Consider the following 13,781-nt stretch of genomic DNA (forward strand, 5'->3'; position numbering starts at 1 on the left):
ATTAAAAAAGTATAATGAAAATTTTTAAAAATTTAATTTCCTCTGATATTTGTCAATGGGGTTCTACGTTTTGTTTTTTATTTTTATTTTTTTAGAGTTGGTATTTTCTTGCATTTTCAATATTGTTTAGTTAGTTAGTTTTTTGTTGAGGTTTGATTAAAGGGCAATGGGTGGTGGGTAAATAAGTTAGCGGGGTAAGAATGTAATTTGTGTTTTTCTATTTTGTTGAAATAATATTTTAAAATTAAATTACATGAAGGAAATGAAATTTGACAGTTGGAAATAAGGTTTATTTTTTTCTTCTTTTGCCACAAATGAGGATGTTCAGGTGGAAAACGTCCTATTTAATGTCTTTTATTGCTTAGTTTTGAAAATGAGAAGATTAAATTATTCTAATATTTGGAGAGAGGGATTAATTTGTTCAAATTTGGAAATGAGAGGGACTGAAGAAGTTGTTTTTGGGGTATAGATAATCAAAAAAGAACAAGAACCCCTAAACACTTACTGGAAGAGGGAAAAACAGGCAGGCAGCCAAGCAAGCATACGAATGTTTGTGTAAACATATAGAAAATATATCACCCACACTGAGTGATGCTGCGTCTTCCTTCCCACAATCAACGCTTCCATCTCCTCCTCCGCAATCTCTCCTCTTTTGCCTCCAAAACTACCATTTTCATGACCTCCAAACACTTCCTCCCTTCCCCTCTGCTGCCTCAAACCCTTTCTCCTAAACACTTCTCCACCCCCACTAAACGCCTCCTTCCCTCCCTTTCTTCCAAACCCATCCCCAAAAACCATTCTTTCTCGCTCAGGACTAATGGGTTTTGTTCTCTTCCTTCTCCCAGTGTTTCTTCTCCCTCTCCAGGTATTTTTTTTATTTTCTGTAAATGCAGGGAAAAAAGGTTGTTGCTTGGTTGTTTATTCAGTTCTTTTTCTATTTTTTTTCTTGAAAAATCCAAATAAGAGAAGATGTATTTATGTGTTTATGCGTGCTGACACTTATATAGGTGCATTAAATTGTACTTATTGGAAGGCTTACCAGAATTCCTTTTTGTTTATCTCTAAGCTTATTCCCAAGACTTGGAAGACCAGCCCTCGGATACGCGTAGCTTGCAGATTTTGAATCATAAACTAAAGCAGCTTGGTATCGATATTACTGAGTGTGTTGCTGGGCGTGAAAACCGCTTAAAATGTCCCTCGGTATTTTCTTTTAACAATATTGTCAGCTTTGCTGCATTTTCACATTAGTTTGATTAAGTTTTGCCAATCTAATTGAGCTAGTTTGCTATTACACAGTGCCACTTCTTGGTAGTTGTAATCCAGATGATAGGTCAGAGATACCAGACTATAAATGCCTTAATCAAAATCTTGCCTTTGAGGGATATTTTATTGTTTTTAGAAAAGATGTGCTTAGAAACCAAGCAAAACATGCACATATTATGTTAAATTTGAATGTAAATAAAAGTTTTTGGTAAATAGAGCTAATTGAAGAGTCAAAACTATTGACAGACATCAGTGCACTTCAGCAACAGAAGTAATGGGCAGTTATGCCTTTCGACATGTAATGCTCCTTGAATATTCATAGATGGATGGATTCTTTCTTTTGAAAAGTTAAAGATTTTTTTATTATTTAAATAGATGATATATTAGTCTTTCTGAAAATGCTGGAAGAAAACAAAGCATTTAAAACAAATTGCTGACCGGTTTGTTACACATGGAATTAGTCAGCTCAAGGAATTTCCTACGGGAATATATTATTGTGAACATAAATGAGTTCCCTGATAAACTAGAAGATAAAATAACTTCAAAGATTTTGGTATTTATTATTATGGTAGATGGTCTTTTAAACATCTTTTTACAAAAGAAAAATCTTTGCTACAAGTTAAAAAGGATAAACCTTTTAAACAAGGTGATAATAAAAGAAGAAAAAGAAAAAGAAAAAAACCAAGAAAAAAAATAGAAATAGACAATGTATCCATGATATATCTACTGAAACAAGGTGATCAACTAATGTTAGAAACAATATTATAAATGCTGGCTGAAGAAAGTAGAAGTAATTAAGAGATGTGTCACTTTTTATATCCTGTCTCTCCAAGAAAATTTACATCCTACAGCCTTTTCCAACTTAGTAATTTGCCTAATCAAAATATGCTTCTGCATGAAAATCATTCAGATGGCTAAGTTTATTTCAGGTGTTGTTTTTTGTTCTCTTTCTCTAAGTTGATATTCTTGTATGATAGTGCAATGGTGGTGAATCAGGGGAACTTAGCTTATCTCTTTTCATCAGCCTAGATGGGTATGCTACATCTTAATCTTTCTCTTTGAACTATTTCTTTTTAATTCTAGAGGGTCACTAAACCATAGTGTTGATATATCTAATTTATAGGTATTCAGCTTCATGGCTGTGTTTTCGAGCGAAATGTGGGTGGAAAGGCTACACAAAAGTAATTTGTTTCTACTCTGAGATTGATTTAGCAGTTTTTATGTGTCTATATGAAATGTAAGTGTCTCTCTATTGCCCTTTGGTTTTAGGCTGCTGCAGATGGCAAGCCATCAATTGAAAATCTCGGTCGAGTTAACAAAGTTAAGGTCACAAGGCAAATCACAGTGGAGAGTTTGCAATTAGAACCACTATGTAATCAGGTTGCTAATTTCTCCCTTTTCTATATTTTGTTCACTGAGGTTGTATTGATTTAGATGTCAGTAACGTGTTTGTTCCATCTTACATGCAGTTAGGCTTGTAGGTTTTCCTTTCAGCATTTAAGCCTGTTTATTCCTATTGCAGAGTAATAGGGTTTTTTTTTGGTGCTATTGAGTTTATTCTTACAAATTCCTTTATCAATACAAAATTTCAAATAGTTAGATGTACCTAAAATAACTAGTTTACTTTTCATTTTGTTTTTCTTAAATGCCTTTTGAGCTTTTCATGAAGAAACAAGTTATTACAAATTTTACTTCAAACTACTTCGCTTACAGTATGAACCCCACGTCATATGTTTACTGCACATGTGAATTGCAGTTCTCAATCTAAAGACAATATTTCTGTTATGATTAAGTTGGTAAAAGATCTGTTAAACCTGTGTATCGCAACTCCTGCTATTGTCTTTTTTTTTCTGAAGAACTGTGGTTGGGAGGATAAGAGAAGAGTAGATATGATGTACCTAAGCCATAAACCCTCTACCCTGTATAATCTCAAACAGAATTTGAAGAAGAAATAGGAAACATTGCTTTTGCCCCGTCATCGTTCACTTGCCAAGTGTGATATTTTACAGTACTGCTTAAATATAAGTTTGTGCAAATTGGCCTACCAGTTGTGTGTTTGTTTATGTCAAGCCGTCACTCTATTGGAACGTAGAGCACTAGACCTCTGAATCTTCATTCTATCCATCAGTTATCACAAAAGCTGAATTTTTTTCAACGTTGTTTAAATTCATAAATGAAACTGAAAATGTTGATATGTGTTGCTTGAATTCAAAATGCTAATGTTCAGTTGTGTTGTAAGATAAACTTCCTGGTTTACTTGTCAGCATTCTTTCTTCCGGTTTAAGTTCCAATTTAGTGAATTGTGATTCTTTGACTGGGTTAGCCATGTACAATTAATTGCTACAATGCATGAACCTTAGTTAATATATATATATTTTTGCTCCTGTTTCAGCTCACTGCTTATTTCGCAGAGCGAATGATATCTTCAGAAACACTAAAGAGAAATGCTATAATGCAAAAAAGGAGTGGTGATGAGGTAATTATCAATCTTTTTTCTTGTAAGTATAAGCTTAGGGTGCTGGCTACACGGAGTAAGTCTTATCTTGTAGCTTTCAGTGTGCTTTTGAGATAGATTCTGCGCAGGAAGTACTTTTGTTGCATACCCTATGATTGTCCCAAAGTCCACCCTTCTTTGGTAATTTCAGGTTTACTTCATAAAAAAAGTACGATTTGAACACATTGATTGGTTATTATTTTTAAAACGGGTCAAATTTTGCTATTAGACCTTGTACTTTGTGTAAGTTGTGTATTTAGTACCTGTCCTTTAATTTAATCAATTTTAGTCCCTGTACTTCTTGAATTTTGAAATTTTAGACCTAATCCAATGGTAGCAATTAAATCTGTTTGGTTAAATTATGTCATTAGTCCCGTATAATGCGTGAACTTTTAGATTTAGTCCATGTTCACCAATTGGATCATTCTTAGTGGCTATATTTTTTGAATTTCAAAATTTCACTCTTAATACAAATGATAGTCGTTAAATCTATTAACTGATTTTTTGTGAGTAATATATGAAAATAACAAAAAAAAAAAAACATGGCATTACACATGTGATAATATGTTTGACACATCAAAATTTAAAAAATAATAGAACTTAGCTTAACGAATTTAATAGCTATCATTTGGTTACGACTAAAATTTTCAAGTTCTAAAAGTACAGGGACTGAAAGTGACCAAACTAAAGTATAGGTACTAAATCTACAACTTACGCAAAGTGCAGGGTCTAATTGCCGTATTTGACCATTAAAAAGCGTACTACTGGTTAGGTTTCTTCTTCTTATAGCCTTTTGACATCCTTCTTGCTTCAAGATCTCGAGAATAGGCCCCATGTTTTTTATTAACATTTAGATATTGATGAATGTTCGTTGTTATAAAGAGCGATGAGAAGATATGATTCCAACTTATGCAGGAGGGATTTGGGGAAATGTTAAACTGCTTGGATTTTATGGTCAGTTATGAGTAGAAATTGGGCATTATTGGGGTTTATTTAGGGATAATGCCATAATGGTTGAATTAGATTTGATTTGATTGAGGTTTAACAAAAAAAAATTTGGATTTGAAGACACAAAGTTGCTGGAAACTCTGGTGGCAACAGGAAGATCATGGGTTAGTTTCTGACTTGATGGGCTTGACTAGTGTGTATTCATATGTGAATATGGGATTATTGGGTAACCATTATGGTGAAATTATAAAAAGAAATGTGATTTAGATTGCAGAGAAGGGAAACACTAGTCTCGAAGAAGAGTTTCAGGTGCTACGAACTGCTACTTGCGAATAATGCTGCCAAACTGAGGGAGTAGTAGACAATGCTGCAGACCATCCATTTTAGTAAACCAAATAATTTAGTACTTTATTAAACCAAAGCTTGATATTATTAAGAGAACACGGATATTTATAACAACTGCTAGATTCATTCTTATACATCTCAAAACTATTGTTTTATTGGAGACTAACTAGTACATAAGAAAATAACCAACTTGGACTCCTAAAAAGCTAACTCCTAGAAGTTCCTAGCATAATCTAAATACAAGAAAACTTCATTCCATGGTTCATGATTTGCGGAAATTATGGTTCTTCCTCTCTATATGGAAATAATTGGAATTACAAAGTGAGACCTAAATTTTTAATAGTGACATTATAAAGCAAAGCTCCTTCTGTGGCAGCTACTGAAGCCTTTGGTATGTTGGCTGGTCTACCTTACCTTGATAGTTGGGAGGGTGTATTTATTTTATTATAAATAACTGTTTTTTCATATTAATAAGGTTAAGGTTTTAAGATTTCAAGGTTGATGTTTCAATTTTTGTTTCTTAATGTAATCAATGCAAAACAATTGCTATATTTTTTTTAGCTAATTACTCTTAAAATTTGTTGACAGATTGCTATTGCATTCACTTATTGGCGTAATGGAGAACTTGTAAATTGCAAGTATCGGGATATAGTTAAGCGGTTTTGGCAGGTTCTTGTGAAATGTTTTTCCCCTGTTTATATTGTTAATATAGTATGTTCACTTGGAATTTGAATTCATTATCCCATAGACATTTATGCTTTACTCTTGGAGCTTTCATGTAGTTTGTAGGGCACATTTTTTAGATCTTTATTTTAAAAATTATCTTTGATTAAAATCTTATTTTACTCTTCATCAATTACAGGAAAAGGATACTGAAAAGATACTTTATGGGCTGGATGATATAGAAGATGCAAGCGATATCATCATTGTAATTCTTCGTAACTCTCTGCAGAAGATTTATTCCAGTTCTATGTTTAGTTGATGCTTATTATTTCAGCTTGTTATCATAGGTTGAAGGTGAAATGGACAAGCTTGCAATGGAGGAAGCTGGCTTCCGTAATTGTGTCAGTGTCCCTGATGGTGCACCACCATCAGTTTCTAAAAAGGAGGTTCCAGCTGAAGAGCAGGTTTCATTTGAATTTAATACTCTATATCATTTAGCTTCTCTGAATAGCAGTATTACAAATTTGTGGTCAGCCATCATATACTAAGTAGATTTTCAACATTAATGTTTCAACTATGATATAGGGAGAATCCTCTCTAATGAAGATCCTTTTGTCTCTATCTCTCCTCATGCATGCATACCATATAAGCAATTTTCCAATTTGAGATATGGAGTGGCATAGTCAGTTAGGTATTAATAAGAATCATTTACGTTTTGGCACATGAGAGTAAATGTGCATATTTTACTTGGTGGATTGCCTGCTTACATCTCTTAAGCTAAATAGTATGTGATGAAATACATTTTATGGATTGCTTGTCTGTGATAAAATAAGTTTTATGGGTTGCTTGTTATATTCTGCTTACATCTCTTAAGCTAATAGTATGTGATGAAATACGTTTTATGGATTGCTTGTCTGTGATAAAGTAAGTTTTATGAGTTGCTTCTTATGTTCTGTTTATGGATAGTGTAGTTTAGGGAGCTAGCAGTCCATTATTATTGTTGCAACTGTATTTGCTTAGTTTTTTGGCTATATTGTTTACTCAGTCTGGCCTCTAATAATGTGGTTAGTTAAACCAACAACTTCCTGCCTCGAGAGTTGAGAAATTCCTTTATTTGGAAATTCAATTGATAGCTGCTTGTGTATTCTTCAACAGCAAAGCAATTAATGATGCATGTGTCTAGGTCCAGCAGAATGCTTTGGAGGTTAAAAGTTGGGGGTTTTGAAAAAGAGTAAAAATTTAATCCTAGACAAACACGCAAACAAAACAATAGTTAGATCCTGTATTCAGAACATGCATCTCCTCATTTTTCTCACTCATTATCAAATTATAAAATTGTTCAATCCTTGCAAGCAACTGAGCTCTGTTTATGTACCCACCCCTGGTTCATCTATAGGATAATCATGTTAGACCAACATGAGAATTGAAAAAATATGGTTAACTCATATTAACAAGAAATTACCAGTCAGATAACAACTTATTTAACTACAAACCTAAGATAGACTTAACCATGCTCAAATACTGAAAATTGTGTCTGAACCCTTGGATCTATGCATGAGTTCTAGCTCACAGTTGGGTAATAAAACCTGCTCTTCTGGGCTTTGTATTACATTCACTAGATACTGCCAGCTCCCTTTACAACATTGCACTCTGTTTGGTAGAAAGAATGGAAAAAATTGAGGAAAAAAGTCTACTACAAAAATAGAGTTACAAAATAGCAAATGTTGTTATGAATATCAACCATCAGACTAAAAACAATTTTTGTTCTCCCTACTAAATAAAGCCTTATTGGTTAGCAATTGTAAGCTATTTGGAGTTAAATTCATAAGTAGATGCTGTTTGTGAAGGCAATTTAATGTTTATAAAGTTTTGGGATTGAACAGCATTCTACCAGCTGAAGTGTATTATTAATGCTGTACTAGTCAGGTCTCTACATGGTTCCTCTTTTGCACCTGCATTAGAACCTTGCTTTCTTTAAACTTCGTCAAACATGTAATATATTTGGCTTTATGATGATGAAAGTATTTATGACATGCGGTTCTGTTTCTCCTACTTTTGTTGATGATCACTAAAGAAAATAGGAGATAGTTAGTGAGTGTGAAGTGGAACAGCAAACTAGAATGCACTGTTCTGAATTTAGAAAATTAATGTTTGAATAAAATTTCTTTTGATTACAATATTTTGTAAATTTGCAATAACAATAAAATTTTCTTTTGTTTACAATATTTTGTAAATTTGCAATAACAATGTCGATAATGATGCATGATCTGGCCTTGGTTTTTCTTCCATCACTTTCCCTCTGTCCTAAATGATGGTTCATTTAAGTCGGAACGAATGGAATGAGAAAATTGTTGCCATTTTGGACGATATAGTATAACATTATTATTTTCATCGATATGCAAGTATAAACGTCATTCTAATGTTTCATTCATATGTTTTGAAATCTAGGACACAAAGTATCAATACCTGTGGAACTGCAAAGAGTACTTTAAAAAGGTTTGCTGGGGTTTATTTTTTGGGTCTTTCTTGTAATGTCTTCATGAACATGGCTCTAGGTTTTGATATGCATATATTGTAGGCATCTCGCATTATACTTGCCACTGATGGAGATCTACCTGGTCAAGCCCTAGCTGAAGAGCTTGCACGTCGCCTTGGAAGAGAAAGGTTTAAATGATTTTGTTGTAGTGCTGAATATATTGAAAACTTATCTTTTTTCTGTTCCTTTATTATTGTTGTTATCTGTGCTTATTTCAAAGAAAAAAACTATGCTTTAACTGCATTTCAGCATAAATATTTGCCTTCTGTGGGTGACAGATGCTGGAGAGTTAAATGGCCAAAGAAAAATGACGTGGATCATTTTAAGGATGCAAATGAGGTGATACACATGTATCTTTATACCTAGTTGTTGACTAATTTTAAAATAAAAGTTTTATCTTTAATTTAATGTCAGTTAGAATGATTTGAAGATTACTCGTCATTTCTAGTAAACTGAAAATTAGTTGATATTAAAAGTTGAGGATGTGGTACAAAAAGTTATGCTTCCTTAACAAGGGCAACGATTCTTAGAGTTCACATCTAGGGTTGATTGGATCATATCAAAAGCAACAATGCTGGGAATTTTCTTGTATTGAACTACATCTCAATAGCAACAGCACATTGATTTTAGTATATACTTCTAGCAGTCCTAATCTTAAACAGTTAGACTCCTATTCTGATTAGGATTTTGATAAATACTTGGACTTGAGTAGAAAACTAGCAAACATAACTATCAAAACCAAACTTTCTAGATGCAAAATCTGAAATTTCCTGCTAACCAGAGTATTAGAAATACACTTTTGACACTTAAAACTAAGAACCAGAAGAATAAAATAACAACCTAAAATTTTAACTCAAATAAACTTAGAGGAGACCTAAAAGCTTTAGTCAGGTACCCAAAACTTCCTATGACTGCCAAATTGAGTTTTGAACATTTGAAGCAACCTTTGAGTGCTGACATGCCTCCGAAGCACCTTTGAGGCTACCAAGTTGCAGATAAAATTTTATTCCAAAATCAGATGTTCTCACTGACAGGCTCTTAATTGTGATTACAGGTTCTTATGTATTTGGGACCCAGCGTTCTTAAGGACGTAATTGATAATGCCGAATTATATCCCATACGTGGGTTATTCAACTTTAGTAGTTTCTTTGATGAAATTGACCAATATTATCATCGAACTCTTGGATATGAATTTGGTGTCTCAACTGGTTGGAGGGCGCTGGACGACCTATATAATGTAAGCTTGATCTGTTTTTTCTCTACCTTTATATTTTAGCTTAATGTGTTCTTTGTCTGTTTGTCCTTCTATATTGCCTATTGACTAGTGGTAGAGGTGATATATTATCCTTCTCAAGATCTTTCTTCTTCCTCACCTCTATCAGGTTGTGCCGGGAGAGCTGACAATAGTAACTGGTGTTCCCAACTCTGGGAAGAGTGAATGGATTGATGCTCTCTTATGTAATCTTAATGAAGGTGTTGGTTGGAAATTTGCTCTTTGCTCCATGGAGAACAAGGTCGGTCATCAAATTTCTTGTATACATCCGCAGTTTCAGTTTCACTGTTCTTGATTTTCCAACATATATGTGCAACTGTTGTAAAGGAATTACACACCCTTTTGTCTTGTGTTAACCTTTACATTTCCCCATTTTTTGTCGATCAAGGTTCGGGATCATGCAAGGAAACTTTTAGAGAAATCCATAAAGAAACCGTTCTTTGGTGTAGGGTAAGTTTAGTTGGTTCGAGTTTCTATTATTAATTGTGTATCATTGTTAGATCTAGTAATTTTTTTTCTTTATACCTGAAATCATTTGCAAACTTAATTTGTAAGAGCTTTTAGGTTGTATGGGGATGCTTAATAATTTTACTTCTCTTCGACCTTAAAATTGGCTATCTACAGGATATGTAAGAAAAATATTGAATAGATCTGAACTAATCACATAACTCATGTTTTTGGTCTGATGTGAGATATCCTGGTTTTTGAATATTTTAAAGCTGCATATTTTAGATAAGAATGATGATTGCCTAATTAGATTTACCCAAAGTTATGATGTAGAATAAGCATCCTAAGAACAACTCCCTCAAGAAATAATGTAAATTCTCAATTAAAATTCTCTAAAATCCAGTCATTCAAATCTCAAATATTTGAAAAGTCAGGTAACTGAATAATTCCTAAAATCAAGCCTGCTCAAACTATAATTACATAGGCATTTATAACTAAACCCAAAATCTTATATAAAACATGAAACACCAAATATAAATCATGTAGGACAAGTAACCCACAATTGAGATATTCAGAAATCTCAATAATTTAATAATCAAAATCCACCCCAAATATTATAAGTTTTCTTTAATTTGATTCCAAGAGATGATTTGGAAAATTAATGAATACCTGGAAATGAAACCGGTTTTTATATGCTTGCAACTGTGGTTTCTTTGAGGTACCTTGTTTCAATATTATAATCACCAATTGGTTCATTTGCTACTTTTTCTGACAATAGCTATGGAAGCAATGTGGAAAGAATGAGTGTCGAGGAACTAGAGAAAGGGAAGAAATGGCTGAGTGACACATTTCAACTCATAAGGTAAGTTGAACACTTTAAATTATACGGTTGTTGTTCTCTTAGTAAAATTTTGACAAATGATTGAGACTTAGTTTTTCGTTTTCTTTATTTCTAGTAAAATTATCTTTAATTTTTTGTGTGTTCTTTGGGGGGAGGTACTGAATTTACAGTTCAGTAAGGTTTGGAGGCTTTAAAAATGAGGCCTTGTATTCTCTGATGGTTGTGATTTCTCTCTAAATACTGCTTTCTAGATTTATCTCATTGGTTCTGGAATAGGTGCGAGAATGATTCTCTTCCAAGTATACAGTGGGTTCTTGAACTTGCAAGGGCAGCGGTTCTAAGGCATGGTGTTCAGGGTCTTGTAATTGATCCTTACAATGAACTAGATCATCAGCGCCCAGTTAGTCAGTGAGTTCTTTCTACACCATGTTTTGCCTTATAGTTTGATGATGTGCTTTGAATTTTCCATGATTACATGTATATTGTTTATATGTTTTCTTTACATGCCAATGGCTAAACCAGCTTGACAGTTGATTAGTTCAGGGACATCTTTCCCCTCCTCAAAATTTGGAGCTTTGAGTATGTCGGTGTTTTTTTTTTTTTTTTTTTTTGCTTAAAATCATATACTTTTATAGAATTGCTCACAAAGTGTCCTGGTTCTATCCTAGTGGGATTCATGAGCAGACTAACAAAGCTTCATAATTTTTCAAAACTGTCTTTACTTTTGCCCTTTCTGAGTGCTCATTTGCTGGCTGTCTATATATCCCATTTAATAATTTCATTTCTCCATAACAGGACTGAAACGGAGTATGTAAGCCAGATGCTTACGAAGATCAAGCGATTTGCTCAGCATCATTCTTGTCATGTCTGGTTTGTTGCACATCCAAGACAGGTTGGCCCCCCTGAGTTATCTTTTATTGATTGATATCTCTGTGTATTAATTTAATGTTCATCTATCAGTTGCACCACTGGATTGGGGCTCCTCCTAATCTCTATGACATCAGTGGAAGTGCACACTTCATAAACAAATGTGACAATGGAATTGTTATTCATCGAAATCGGGATCCTGACGCTGGGCCTGTTGATCTAGTACAAGTGAGTATTGTCACAAGATTGTCTTTATAAGAAATCTTGTACTTTCTGTTACTGAAATATGCTTTTGCAGGTTTGTGTGCGGAAAGTTCGAAATAAGGTTGTAGGAAATATAGGTGATGCGTTCTTGTCTTATGATAGGTACATGACATGACACCATATTCATACTCCATTTCGTTTTTTCTGTCTTTGGTAAGGCTTTTATGTTTGTGATAAACAAACCAAACTGTTGAGCATTCATATCATTGTTGGACCAATGAATTTCCAGTACTTAACAACTTAGCCTTTTGGAAGTGATGCTCTACCACTAGCATATTCGAGGTTGATATGAAGCATGTATCTCTGATGTATTTGTTAATTTGAGAAACTTTTGGTGATATGGCATCATGAAAATAAGAGTGAGACCTTCGACCTCTCTTACTACATCACTGAATCATCATATATGTACTTCTTCCATCCCTGTCTAAATTCCAGTAGATAGTTGTTTTTTTGTTTCAGGCACAAAAAACATTGTTTATCAAACGTACCTGTTCCCTGATTGCTGAAGATAACATTAAATTGGCCTTGTTATAGGAAAAGAAACTAGCCTGCTTGAATTCTTGTGGATCTCTTTGTTTTTTTTTTGATGTAATTATTTATTCAAAGTGGTCTTCTTTAAATTAACTTTGGCAGGGTGACGGGTGTATATAACGACATTGATGAATCACAAAAGAAGTGATAGGCCATGGTGATTGTTCAATTGTGGGCTTAAAAATTTTGTATAGTACGACCATGGATTATGCATCTGAAGTCTTCTTTCCTGGTGAAATGTGTACAATTAAAATGTTGCCACCAAGGAGCTGAAAGGCTTGTGAATATGTTGCAATGGTGGGCAGGAGGCAGCGGTAAGCAGACGGGAAGAGTTGTTGAGTCGGTTCTAACTGATATTACTGGGGTGTACGTTGATTTTCTTTATCAATAGAATTCAGGAATTTCTCTTGCTCATATCATTGCAACAGTAGTTGTTTGGCAGTCCCTGTTTCTTTTACTACTATTTTTTAATGCTCCCTTGTAATTGGCAGAGATCATTCATGTCAAGTGGGGCAGCATGAGATGATGTGATGATGTTATGAAAAATTTCAATGCTGAGACTTTAAAAATGATCAATCTAGGACTTGGTACTATGAAATTGTTTATCAATGTGTATGTTGCTTCAGCTTTAGAAGGCTTCTTTTGCAGTTTACATGCAAATCATAAAGAGTTTTACATCAGAAATGAAAATGATTTATGTTTATTCATGTTATATATTTGCTTACAAAAATTTCCAAATGTCTATTTCTTTTGTTTGGTGTAAGTGTTGGACAACTATGAGGGCTATTGTTTGAGAAAAAAAAATGTCAATAAATCAAAACTTGATGGTCTTAAAATACAAATCTGATTTCAGTTTTATGACACTGACATCACTAATTCAGTATGGTGATGTAATTGGCAATCTTAGGTCCAATAAATGGAAAATCTCAGCATTTCGATTGAATAATTCTGTTTATTTATGGAATTCTTTTATACTGCTGAGAATGAACACAATAAATTTGTACCATAAATATAAATCCAGAAATATTTAAAGAAAAATCAAATAGTGCAGCCCATATGTCTGCTCAAAATAATTATATAGAACAAGGAAATGGTGCTTTATTTACTTAATTTTCCCTGATTAGACTTTCTATAATGACCATTTGCTTACCACCATCAACATTTCCTTAATCCAGTAAACAATTTTTTTTTGTTTGTTGTCCTACTACTATCAGCTTTAGAGCACTCAAAATTTCAACAAATTAATTTCTCTAATTGGCCCAAAATAAGTATATATTATTTATTTAGATAATGCATCGGTTTAATTTTT

General features: G+C 33.5%; 1 protein-coding gene across 2 annotated transcripts; it reads left to right on the forward strand.

The window, feature by feature from the left end:
* The first annotated feature begins 439 nt into the window (after window positions 1–439).
* On the forward strand, window positions 440–13,070 carry LOC107958509 (twinkle homolog protein, chloroplastic/mitochondrial). 2 transcript variants are annotated; one of them, XM_016894310.2, is made up of 21 exons: window positions 443–865; window positions 1,067–1,200; window positions 2,241–2,296; window positions 2,387–2,444; window positions 2,533–2,643; window positions 3,656–3,739; window positions 5,639–5,719; window positions 5,913–5,978; window positions 6,061–6,177; window positions 8,162–8,209; window positions 8,292–8,377; window positions 8,528–8,588; window positions 9,304–9,486; window positions 9,632–9,763; window positions 9,911–9,972; window positions 10,748–10,831; window positions 11,087–11,218; window positions 11,606–11,702; window positions 11,771–11,905; window positions 11,976–12,043; window positions 12,575–13,070. In XM_016894310.2, exons 1-21 carry the CDS (start codon window positions 592–594, stop codon window positions 12,618–12,620), a joined length of 2,115 nt encoding a protein of 704 aa, XP_016749799.1. In that variant the 5' UTR covers window positions 443–591; the 3' UTR covers window positions 12,621–13,070. The 2 variants fall into 2 exon arrangements, with proteins under 2 accessions (XP_016749800.1, XP_016749799.1); XM_016894311.2 differs by lacking the exon at window positions 11,976–12,043 and having other exon boundaries at window positions 440–865.
* Window positions 13,071–13,781: the final 711 nt, after the last annotated feature.

Source organism: Gossypium hirsutum, chromosome A05, assembly GCF_007990345.1.
Source record: "Gossypium hirsutum isolate 1008001.06 chromosome A05, Gossypium_hirsutum_v2.1, whole genome shotgun sequence".
Lineage (NCBI taxonomy): Eukaryota > Viridiplantae > Streptophyta > Magnoliopsida > Malvales > Malvaceae > Gossypium > Gossypium hirsutum.